Below are 12,350 nucleotides of genomic sequence, written 5' to 3' on the forward strand. Positions count from 1 at the left end.
TGGCTTCTGTAAGCTAGTAGCTCTGGGCTCTGACGGTGGGGCCCCTAGTCACACTGATGGAGAAAGTCCACCACAGTCCACAGCTCCCTCATCTGATCTCTCTCCTGCCTCGCTCTTCTCGCCGTCTCCACCTCTGTTTTTCCTCCTGCCCTCTCTCGTTCCTGGGCTAATCCAGCGCATACGCCTCCGTAATTGCAATCTGGGGAGCGGATCATCAACCAACCAGTCCTCTGACGCACGATTTGCTGTGAACCTGGAGCTCGCGCGCCATCTGTTCGACGCAATTCCCCTGCAGCACCGTCGCTACCATTTGGAGCCGCGCGGGTGAGTTTGAGCTTCATCCCAGATAGATGTCATGTTTTTCCTTGTTTTTTAGTAACCCTTAGCGTTAGGCAGGGTTTCGTTGTTCGCAAGTTCACAGTTCTGTTGTTAGGAAGCCACACTGGTGCGTGATAGTTCCTCTTGCCAGATCTGCGAATTGGGGATCTTGTGGATTGCCGGATTGGCCTAGATGTCATGCTCATGAACCAAAATTAGATTGCTTTCTGCCTGCGTACTGTTAGGTTTAGTTACTTGAGCAACATTGCTGAACAGCTAGAGATTATTCACATCTGAAGTGATTGTGCCAGTGTGGCATGAGTCCAACCGTAGCCATACCACTGTTTTCCAAGGACACACTGTATCCATGTTAACGTGCTTGACCGTTTATCTCAGAAAAAATAAATGCTTGAGGCAGTGAAGTGTGAACCACTGCGAGTGCTTTCCTGTTATTTGTACTACAATTGCTGCTATTAACTCCTAGCTATAGCATCTTCCCCTGCCGGAATAGTTTGGTATTTTGGTATTGTATCAAGTATAGTCTCCAAGGGCAGGGGTGGAGCTAGCTCCTGGCAACCCCGGGCTGCTCCGGCCAGACTCCATTAAATAATAGTGTGAGACGAGGTTAAGATCGATGTTTATGGGTTCAAATTCTGGGCAGCGTTTCAACTAACATGCTTTGCCGTGGTTCCTTGATTGAGCTAGCTCCGCCACTGTCCTAGGGCATAATGTACATCTGAATTATCAGACTTGCAAGAGAACATATCCTAAGATCTTTGCATTCTCTTCTCGGCTTCTTCGATTTCATAGCCTGCTTGCTCTTTGTTTCTTAGGCTTCTCTTAATACCTTCCTACCCTGCTTGGTCTCGCTTCTTTTCTTCAGTTATTCATTTGTTTCCTGCAAAATTTTGCCATCGATGCAGCAACAGCATCTCTAATTGCATGTTGTTTGTGATGAAAAATCATCTCAGGAGGTAACAGTGTTTCTTATGGCATGTGCGTCAAGTTCAATTGCCATTGGTCCTCCCAACTATGGGCTATATGCGGGGACAAGGATACTCTCACCGAGCTACGGCAACTTCACACGGAAATCCTCGTACAAGCTTCTCAAGGTCCGTGCCCTGCAGGGAAATGATGGCCGCAGAAGACTTATTGACATAATCCGGATCATCCCTGAGCTGTCAAGAAACTATTTCAAAACCGGGTCTAGGAGAGCTCTTTTTGGCGGCATCTCGATCTTGGGTGGCTTTTATGTCGCGCAGACAATTTCACTATCATTCGGTGCTTTGGCTGTGAATGATGTTATAGCAGCAGTTGTCTGCGTCCTCCTGACCGAGTATGTCACCAAGTTCTACTACAGCCGGCCTAAGGTTACCTTCCCTGTCGCACTCCTCAACAATTTCAAGATGGGTTTCACGTATGGCCTCTTCATTGATGCCTTCAAGCTTGCAAGCTGAGCTGTATTACCTCCTGCTGGTTCTTCATGTGCTATCCTGTCACAGCAAGTGGGCAAAGGTAGTGAGAGAACTCAAAAACAATTGATGTGTTACGAGGATCTATACCTTTGTTCCTTAGTCTTGTATTAATGTGTGAAGATTGGCCCATATCTGGTATAGAACGTGTTCTGCAGATTTGATTTCTAGCATGCAGCAAATAAGCTATACTTCTGGCTATCTAATCTCAAGTAGAGCTTGCTTTGAAATTATTCCAGCCCATTCTGCAGACAGGCTGTAGCACTTCTAGCTATTCAATCTAGAGTGGAGTTTGTTTTGCTAGTATTGTAACTAGCCCATTCAGCAGGCAGGCTGCACCTTTCTGTTGATATTCAGACAAATTTCTTGTACAAATTTCAGGATGGCATGCTGTTTTGACCTACATGCAACGGGTTGCTGCTTGAGCTATGTTCTACTGTTCCAAGATGCATACAGTATTTTCCAGAAATATTTCAAAGTACTGAAATGTTTCATACTAGTATTAGTTTATTTGAGCTGTAGATTACTCTGGTAGCAACTCTGAAGGTGCAAGTTCTAACTTGTAACCGTGGATATGTTGCAAAACTGTGAAGAAGTATCATTCTGACCTGGGCCCACCAAAGTTCTGCACAGCGTATCTGTTATACTGATGCGGATGCGGAGTGCGGGATGCCAGATTAATAGACAGCCTTATATGAGATCTCGCCTTATATAGCCTATGATTTCCTGGTGAAAAAAAAGCACACATTCTCTGAAGAAAGCCTTGAGTGCCGCCCTGATTTATCGTCATCATGTCTGTCCCACAGGGTGACCGGGCCGCCAGCCCACGCACAACAGTAACCTCGCTCGCGAGCGCGCCCAAAGCCCACCACAGTTCCACGAACCATTTGATCCAGCTCCCGTCCACCGTCAGGTAACTGAACGAGTGCTATTCTTTTCCGAGTGTGAAGGAAAGCTTTGCCAAAAAAATGGTGTGAAAGAAGGAACACGTCCGAAATGATTCTGTCGAGTTGAAATGAGACGATCCCGGTGGAAATGACACGCCCGGATTTCCCGCTCTTTCCTGGGGGACAAGATTTGGTTAATCGGTGTGCATCGTTGTGACGTTGATTTGAGCTTGCGCCTCTCTGCCTGCCAACAAATTAACTGGATCGGCGTCAGGCAGTCAGAGTCACATCACATCAAATGTTCCATATGTGGCTGACAAGGTTTGTTGCACCTCTAGACTTTTTTTTGTTGCAAAAGACAGTGCATTTAAAAACGCTAACACATACGTGGACACACTCACCCCTATATACGCACGCACACTCTAACCCTATGAGCACCTCCTAACTCTAGATCCCAACGGTTATTCTTGCCGGAGCAGCCTGCTCAAATCATGTGTGAGGTGAGGTGAGCGGTTAATTCAGGTCATTGATGCATTCTATGCGTGTCACCGAAATTACGAACTCAACTCCATGATCTGAGTTTGACAAGTAAAATGACAGTGTCCCCCGAGACCCAGAGCCGATATCAGAAGGGAGAAAAGCAATGGAAGGCCACTCCATTTCCACCAATACAAAAGCGAGATAAAAAAAGGTTAGCCCTAGTTTGGCAATAAAGTTTTTAAGAACTGAAGTACTACCTCAGTTTTAAAGAATAAGGCCTACGCGTTTTTCAAGGTCAATTTTGACCATACAAATTGAGCAATAAAATCTTGATTATATTTTATGTTATTAGTATTGTTGGATTCATATTGAAAAACACTTTTTAATGATACTAATTTCATACACACAATTTTTATCTATTTAATGTAATTTTTAGTCAAACAAAAAATACGTAAAACGAGGGCACATTATTTCTTGAAACGGAGGTGGTATATCAATACCATAGTATTTTAGTGCCTGACAAGGCAATACTTTAGTTTGTCTCCATTCTCAGTTAAAAAAAGCATAAAAAAGCTGTTAATGATGTCATCCAACGGAACATCCACTAATAATTAATCCAACTCCAAAAAAGAGCAGTTCAGTAAACAACAATATAAATGAATGAAAAATCGGAAAGTGTCTTTGACATATGGGCACCAATGCTCTCCTCACTTTTAGATTGTTAAAAAAATTAAAATCTCGCGTTTCTAAGTCTCAAATAATTATGGCATTAAATATATAGATAGACATATCACATATACAGGTGGCATGTGTGCAAAGAAGTCCCGTTATAAATACTTCGTATTTTAAACAATATAAAAAAGACAAATTTCTGACGGCAAATGGAAGTAAAATATTATCACTGTAGTATATCCTTTTATCAGAAATTTAGTTTTTCGTATTTTCCAAAATTTTAAAGTATTTTTTCCGGAACTTTTTCATACACTTCTCATGAGCATATCTATCTACATATTTAATGCCGCAATTTTTGAAAACATAAATGAGTGAGGCTTTGAAATTTTTAAAAAGCTAAAATTGGACGGAGCAGTAGCTCAGCCTCCATTTACCACGTTGCTACGCATACAATGTTCCTGTCAGAATTCTCAACCGAGGGAGATGATGCACGCCGTGACGTCGCCAGCTCGAGTTTATTACTATTTTTTCATTTGCCATACGCACGCGCAGGTCTGTCGTCAGGCATCATCTGCTGCGCTGGACTGCTCGGAGATTTCATGTCCAGATAACATTAGGGGTACGTTTGGTTTAAAGCCAACGTCGGCCTTTCCAAAATATTGGCAAGTACTCGTATCCGGCTGCCGTTTGGTTCGTTGCCGGAAATTTGGCTAGCCCAGCCCAGCTCGCCCAGTTGCAGTGTATTTTTTCGCCAACCGTTGGCGAGTTGCGGGCGGACGAATGGTTCGCCAATTTTTTGGTCATGCCAACGATTTGGTGGGGCTGTTCTGGGCATAAACCAAACGCACCCTAGATTACAATTGATGGATTTTTGGTCAGCTCTCTGATCGTCTGTCATTCCTTCTAGAAGCGCTGTGGCTCTATTTAGTTACGTATAGTTTGACCTGTTCTCCTAGTAGTACCCCTGTCGAATATTTTCCACATAATGCTGGAACGAAGCTAATCGTACGTACGTACGCTTGGCGAGATCTAGGAGTATAGTTTGACTTCCGAGATGAATCCTCATGCATGATGCATGGCCTTGGTCACCAAGCAACTGCAACAGCGGGAACAACTTGCTTCGCAAGATGAGGCTGCGGAGGGGAAGGTTCGTACTATTAGCACTACTACGTCTACGTGCACTGGTGAAGGACGAAAAAGATTTGAGGTAGGGCGAACTGTTAAGAATGCAAATAGCAAAATAGTCCTAAAACAATAATGATGCATATGGTTCAAACACAATCAATAAAAAATAAAATATATTTGATTATAAATAGAACCTAAAAAATATATCAATAATGCCTACTCAATGGCAATGCTTTTCCTCTTTTAAAAAAATCTTATGTAATTCAAACAAGCAAGATGTTTGATTGTCTCTTGTTTGATGGATAACTCGGTCTTGGTTATCTTTGTTGCCGGAAATTCCTCTGAATTGTTAATGCCGCCACATGTAAAACCAATGTCATCTTAATGGGGTGATAAGGCGGTCGGAGAAAATATGACATGCCTTTTAAATATCGAGAAATCTCTAAAATCTCCAATTTCGCCAGTATGAATAATGGATAACTTGAACTTATCTTATATATACTAAGGTCCAATCAATAATAAATCTCTGTTATCAAACAATGTTATTCACATTGAACATATAATATGAGTATATGTTCGGAGATAATAGTCTATGTTTTTGGTTTGCAGTCGATTTTGCGCAGTGTTCACTAAAACAAGCATAACTTTCTCATACAGAGTCTGTTTTTTTTATGTATGACCACTCAAAATTTTCAGAAAAAACACACGCATCTAAATGTATTCATCAAAAATCAAGGTAGGACGGCTGCCCTACCTTGCCCTATTGGGAGCTTCGCCCCTGTCTACGTGGTAATATTAGTACTTTGACGACGCCAGGTTAATTGCTGGTGCTTGATTAGTCTTAGCCGTCTTTCGGTTGCTGAACGGTTTAAGCATGCCGAGAGAAAATGCAGCGGGGAGTTTCCTAGTACTCCGTACTTGTAGGGTGTGTTTGGTAGACTGGGTCTGCTCAGATTTACTTTCCCAGTAGAGATATCTGACCTCATACATGCTAGTCTGAGATTTCACTGTGTGTTTGTTACCCTGTATGTGTTGGGAGAATCTGGACACATACTTTGTTTGGTTAGCCCGTATGTGTTGGGAAAAGTCCAAAGACTAGTAATAACATAGAGGTCCAAACTTTTACACAAAGAACCTTGAACAAACAAAATAAAAATCAATCAAGTCCCTGCAGGTAGAAGCTCATCATGGCGGGCAATCCTGCCGGCGGTCGACGGCTGCTGGGGGCTCCATGGGCAGCGGCGCGAGGGGCTCCATGGCGGCGGCACGAGGCGTGTGCGTGGAGGCGTCACGGCGGCGGCGCGAGGAGGCGCTAGGGCGGCGGCGCGACGAGCCGGGGGCGGCGGCGCGACGAGCTGGGCGGCGGCGCGAGGGCTCCATGGCGGCGGCACGAGGCGCGTGCGTGGAGGCGTCACGGCGGCGGCGCGAGGAGGCGCTAGGGCGGCGGCGCGACGAGCCAGGGAGCGACGAGCCAGGGGCGGCGGCGCGACGAGCCAGGGAGCAAGGAGCGGGGAGCCAGGAGCCAGAGAACGATGGGAGAAAATGGGGAGAGAAAGAACGTGGGGACGAGGGGCTGGGGGGGTGGGGCGCGGCGAGTACAGTGTTTTGCGGGACGAGTTCGACCGGGATGACCAGAGAAGCTCGATTTGAGCTTCTCTCCTCAACCAGGCTCTGAGGCCTTTTTCGTATGGGTTGGGCAGTGCTGAGTTGCCCCGACCCGACCTAACAAACACAATCTTTGTGTAAAATCTGGGTTGGGAGGAGAATATCTGGGTTGGCCCGATCTACCAAACACGCCCGTAGTGGGCGGGGCGGGGTGTGGTGTGTGCATGTGATTGGCATGCCAAAAAATGAAGCATGTGAGAAATAGCCGGGAAGAGGAACAGAGCAATATGTCGACGGAGGCCCTCGCCACCCATATAGCCATATCTCACAACTGCTCCATCGGCACACAGCATGTGGCCATCGACATATACAGGTACGGTGAGCATAATGACGGTGAGAGTTTTGGACGGTCATCGGCAACAAAATTGACGTTACCGTGTGTGGCTGTTCGTTCAGCTTACCAAATTCAAATTCCGAACACATTTACACAATTACACGTACTCCCTCTACAACTTACAATACGCATTCTAGCATCACTTTCCGCCGGTAGCATAACATGCAGGGAGCAGTAGCTGCCCACGGCGTTCGCCCTAATCTACCAGCTAGAGAGCAACGGTTCACGAAAGAGATCGCAAATCAAGACGGCGGTCGACCTGACCGAGCGGCTAGGTAAAGCCAAAGGGAACGACCTATCCGGCGCGGAGCAAAAGGCGCCGCGCGCCGGAGCACACGCCGGCGCCGCTCAGCTTTTGCTTTGACGGTAAATAAACAAATTAAGCTTAGTTTGTCGCCTACACACTCGTGTCACAGCGTCACCCGTCTTATTGGACGGTGCGGCTGCTATCACTGACACATTGCACACCGGTCTCGTGTCGTCGCTCGTCCTCAGCGAGACCGACGTATCTATCGCGTATGGGAGCCGGGAGTGAAGGGACAAACCCAAATATGCTCGCTCGGTCGACACAGGATTAGTTTGGACTGGAGTTGGTAGATTTAGATTCGTACGGTGGTTGGTACAAAAGGACGATGTGGTAGACTGTAGTGCCAGTACCGGACCTTGACGAGTCGCCGTCAAAGCAGAAGCAGGAGACTTTGTTTTGCTTTGTTCGTAAGCAGTTTTTTTTCTATATTATCTTTTACAAAGAAAAGATTTTTGGCTTGCTCCGGAAGGTGCTCAAGAACCAACCTCTGGATATATGGTTAGAAAAATAGTGACACCCACGATACACTGTAATTTAAACCTTAGGTTTGATGTCTTATAAATAAGAAATATTTTTTCGGTGGAATATGACGTTCCCCTCAACAGCGAGATGTTTGTGTTAACTTCGTTAATCTTAAGACATGTCTGATCAGTTTATGGATATATGGTTAAGAAAACACTCACACCCACAATACATTAGAATTCAACCCCCAGGTTGGTATGTGCCAGCGTTCGTGTGCACGTTCAACGCGTGTCCCGCGTGATGGTTCGACTGGCTTACTTCTTCTTCACTGACAACTTTGGATTCAGCGACCAAGACAATGTTCGAGTTTATATCGCCGGCTTACTTCTTCCTCACTAGCCTCTTCAAATTCGGCGACCTAGACTATGTCCGAGTTTTTAGCGCCAGCTTACTTCTTCCTCGCCGATCTCTTCGGATTCGACGATCTCGACTATGTTCGAGTTTTTCATCGCCTGCTTAGTTCTTCCTCACTGGCCTCTTTGGATCGGTGACATCGACTATGTCCGAGTTCTTCATGGCCGGCTTATTTCTTCCTCACTAGCCTCTTTGAATTCGACGACCTCGACTATGCCTGAGTTCTTCATCATTGGGTTATTTCTTCCTCTCTGACCTCTTCAGATTTGGTGACCATGGTCAACCTCAACAACAAAGCTACGATGAGGATCAACCTTCCCAGTCACGATATATATGAGTCACTTCTGTTTCCTTGCACTACTACATATTCCATATTGACATATTCAGATATGTCAGATGTTCTTAGTTTTTATGTATATGATTAAATCTGCTAGTGCATACGTGTTGTTATTATCGGAAATTAAACTCATTCAAAAATTGCCGAATATTATAACATTCTTTGTCCAAGTTCTTTCAATAAACCTGTCTAAACTACTGTATTGTGTATGTATGAAAAATCAGGAGGTTCTTCTTTTGCGCTATTGCGGGATTCATTTGCTATGTGTGCTAAAATGTAAATAGAACCACACTAGTAGAAAACAGGCCTTCAGTCCCGGTCCATAAGGGACTGAAGGCCCAGTTTTCCAACCGGGTCTAAACAGTCGGGACTAAAGGCTCAACCCTTTAGTCCCGGTTCAAATATACACCAGGATCAAAGGCTCCGCCACGTGGTATGGCCAGGGGGCTCGTGGTGGAGGACATTTGGTCCCGGTTCGTGAGACGAACCGGGATTAGAGGGTCTCTACCGCGGCAGAGAAAGGACCTTTGGTCCCGGTTCGTGAGACGAACCGGGATTAGAGGGTCTGTACCGCGGCAGAGAAAATGACCGTTTCTCTACCGCGGCAGAGGTTTAGGGTGGATCAGCGTTTCTCCGCTCTGCCACGGCAGAGTTTCAGGATTTTATGTTTTTCATTCAATTCTGCAATGCATACATCATTCAAGAAACCATAAACATCGTCATAAATATATAGACATCATCATGAAATAAAGTACACGCAATGCATGTTTACAATATAAAGTCGGACCTCTTTGCTATATCTATCTCATATATGCCTAACGTCGATCAAATATGAACTCCCGATGGTATTCTCCAGTTCGAGCTATGACATCGCTAAGAAAGAATCCCACAAGTTCCTCTTGAATTGCTCGTATGCGATCCTCTGTTAGGAGAGAGTCCCGCATGCGTTCCATCTAAATTAAAAAAAGGAGATCAATATATATGAATGGAACTTAATACAATTGATGGTAATAAAATAAGACTAATTGTGAAATATTGTTCACGTGCACGAATGTCTTGTATAGCCTCGTCCAGGTCCCTGTGACGGGTCATTTCGCGAATGAACTCACAGACTTAGTATCCACATAAGTTATTCCCGAGTTTCTGCTTCAAACACTTCACGAAAAAATAGTTCGATCAAACTAATAATCAAGTATGGTATTGAAACAAAATATCAAAAAGATTCGCGTACATAGCTCTCTGGGGTGCTGAACAAAAAACATGTTTTCTACTTATGCCACCGAATGTGTACCCATAATACACGCGAGCAGGAATCAGGAAAGATTGGCCACCCATGGGGCATTTGCAGATTCCCTGCACAAGTACGCATTCCCCTTCACATATCCAAATACGACGGCGAATAATCGCCCGTGGACATGGTGGAGGTGTATGCGAGCTCGATTGGAATGCATGAGGCCTTGTTTACTTCTCTCGTATTTCTCTTTTCAATAGGTATGGGCATGAGAGGGGATTTGGTGTTCACCCAATCCCCTCAAATACCCCTCCCCGAAAATACACTAGTATGATGGAGAGTTTTTGATTTAGGCAAAAAATATGGGGATGGGATGGGATGGGAGGGGAGGGGATATCTCGGGATTATTTGGTTCAAAACCGGAGAAGTAAACGGACTAGTGGGGATTTTCCGGCATACAAAATAATCCCCTCCCATCCCCATAAATCTACACTACTTAAAAAGGAGGAAGATGTTCCTTATTCTGCCAATACGTCCTGCCCTTTCGTCGTCAACCCGCTTCGTCGAGGGTTCCCTCGTCCCGCACGCGTCCAACTGGGCCAAGCCCAACTATACATCGTTAGAATGGAAAGGAACCAGGCACCCGAAACCCTCGCCTCCGAAGTCGACATTCTCCTCCCCCGCGTAGCTGCTGCCGCCGACCACCCTCCGTCTCCTCCCGCTTCCCAATCATGTGGAGCTATTCCTATCCCTCTAAATACCTCCTCCATTCTGGCCAGGCTGTTGGCTTGGAAGGCACACCTGGGCAGGCCGGCGGAGTCTCACTGCTGCCACGCCGGATCGGGGATTGCCAGCTCCCCACCGCCATGAATCCGCCTCAGACCACCCCTCTTGACCTCGTCTTGTCTTCCCCACTGGCCGCCGGAGATCTCATGACGCCTCGGCCGCTTTCACTGTTCCCTGCGACAGCCCGGCCTCTGCCGGCGAGACTCCTCGCGAGAGGCAGCAGTAAGAAGAGGTGATGTGGAAGATCATCTCCTTGAAGCCCCCTTTCCATCATCCTTTGGCTTGAGGACGCCAATGTCATTCTTGACCAATACAAGCCAGGCAAGGGCACTCGTGAGCTCCTCTCCTCTCTCATCCCCTACCCACAATTTCTCATCTTTGTTTCTGTTGATGTTTTGTATCTATGCATATAAGGTGTTTGAGGAAAATCCAAACAGGCTGCAGGCACAAATTTATGTTGTATGCTCAACAAGAAATATAAACCACGATGCGAATAATGAAATGCTGAGGTGTTCATCATGCTGACTCAGGTTTAACAAGACATAAACACCAGCTTCTCTATTTTTTTTCCTTTTCCATTAATTGCACTATGATCCTATTCCTGGTTCTTTGTCCCATTCCTGGTGTGAAGCAGCAAATTTAGATAGGGCATACCTTTTTTTATTCATGCACATTGGTGCTAGATTAACAACTTAACTTAATGTTGTCAAACCTTACAAAAATAGGGACTAGGCAAGACAGGACTTGAACACTGTACACTATGACTTGAAAATTGCCTTTCAACCTCGCGACCATTTTCTCAAGTTCCAATTATGTTGTTAATCATGGGTATGTAGTACATATGGTTTTGAAACTTATCATTTTTTACTTATCCAGCGCCGAGTATACTTGGCCATCCTTTGGGCCGGGACGGGCTTCTGGTATGGCTTTGGGCTGAATTTTCGCTAATCCCTGTGTATCACTTTAGACTGTACGTACTTGTTATTTTCATGTTCGACAGACTATCAAACATTTACTGTGTGGACCCTGCTATAATTTTATAACTCTGCAGACTGCAGCCAAAGCCACAAAGGATGCAACATAGTTACTGTTTTATGGGATGTTCAACAGAAGAAGTTTGCCAATATCTTCTACTAATATATCCCACTAGGAGCTCATGTTGGTTTAATCCTTCTTCTGACAGGAGTTAACACTACCAACATACATGAGTTAATTCTGACATGTGAGAGTTGCTGGAGGTAAATCCAATAATAATACAGGGATTGGTGGCTACAAATCATTGTTTCTCTACTATCTACAATTTGAAAATACTGATTTTGGAACCAGATTCTCCTATTGTGATGATCTAATTCTTGCGAATAAGCTTATGCTTACTGGCCCCCGAAATTGCATATTTAATATCAGTTTTTTCTTATGTAAATGGAGATCAACAGAGGTGATGAAAATGAGATGCATGATATATATCTTTTCGGGATCACTTATTCTCAGGTACATTACTATACATTCATTTATCTTTGTGAATAGCATGCCTTAGTTTTATTATTTCATCTCATATAGAAAGCAGATCGGCGCCTCCATCAGGGTACATGTAGCATGCTTCAGACATGTGTAAGGAGATGTCGAGTTTTTTTGTTGTTCGTTTTGTATCTTGATGTGTTTTGAGCTGTGAGCATCCTTGAATCACCAAGGTATCTATACTAAAAATTTGAAAGACATGAACTGCGTGAATTAAACTGCTCTATTGAACAGAAAATAGCAACCTTCAATTTTTACTTTTTAGGTTTAGTGCTTTTTATTTTGTCATCATTAGCAGAATTACATTGTATTCTCTTGCATTGTGCAAACCATATATTTATTCTG

General features: G+C 44.7%; 1 protein-coding gene across 1 annotated transcript; it reads left to right on the forward strand.

Moving 5' to 3' along the window:
- The first annotated feature begins 81 nt into the window (after positions 1-81).
- On the forward strand, positions 82-2,219 carry LOC127335342 (uncharacterized protein ycf20). The gene is made up of 2 exons (XM_051361976.2): positions 82-324; positions 1,290-2,219. Exon 2 carries the CDS (start codon positions 1,308-1,310, stop codon positions 1,773-1,775), a length of 468 nt encoding a protein of 155 aa, XP_051217936.1. The 5' UTR covers positions 82-324; positions 1,290-1,307; the 3' UTR covers positions 1,776-2,219.
- Positions 2,220-12,350: the final 10,131 nt, after the last annotated feature.

The sequence above is a fragment of the Lolium perenne genome, chromosome 2 (genome assembly GCF_019359855.2).
Source record: "Lolium perenne isolate Kyuss_39 chromosome 2, Kyuss_2.0, whole genome shotgun sequence".
Lineage (NCBI taxonomy): Eukaryota > Viridiplantae > Streptophyta > Magnoliopsida > Poales > Poaceae > Lolium > Lolium perenne.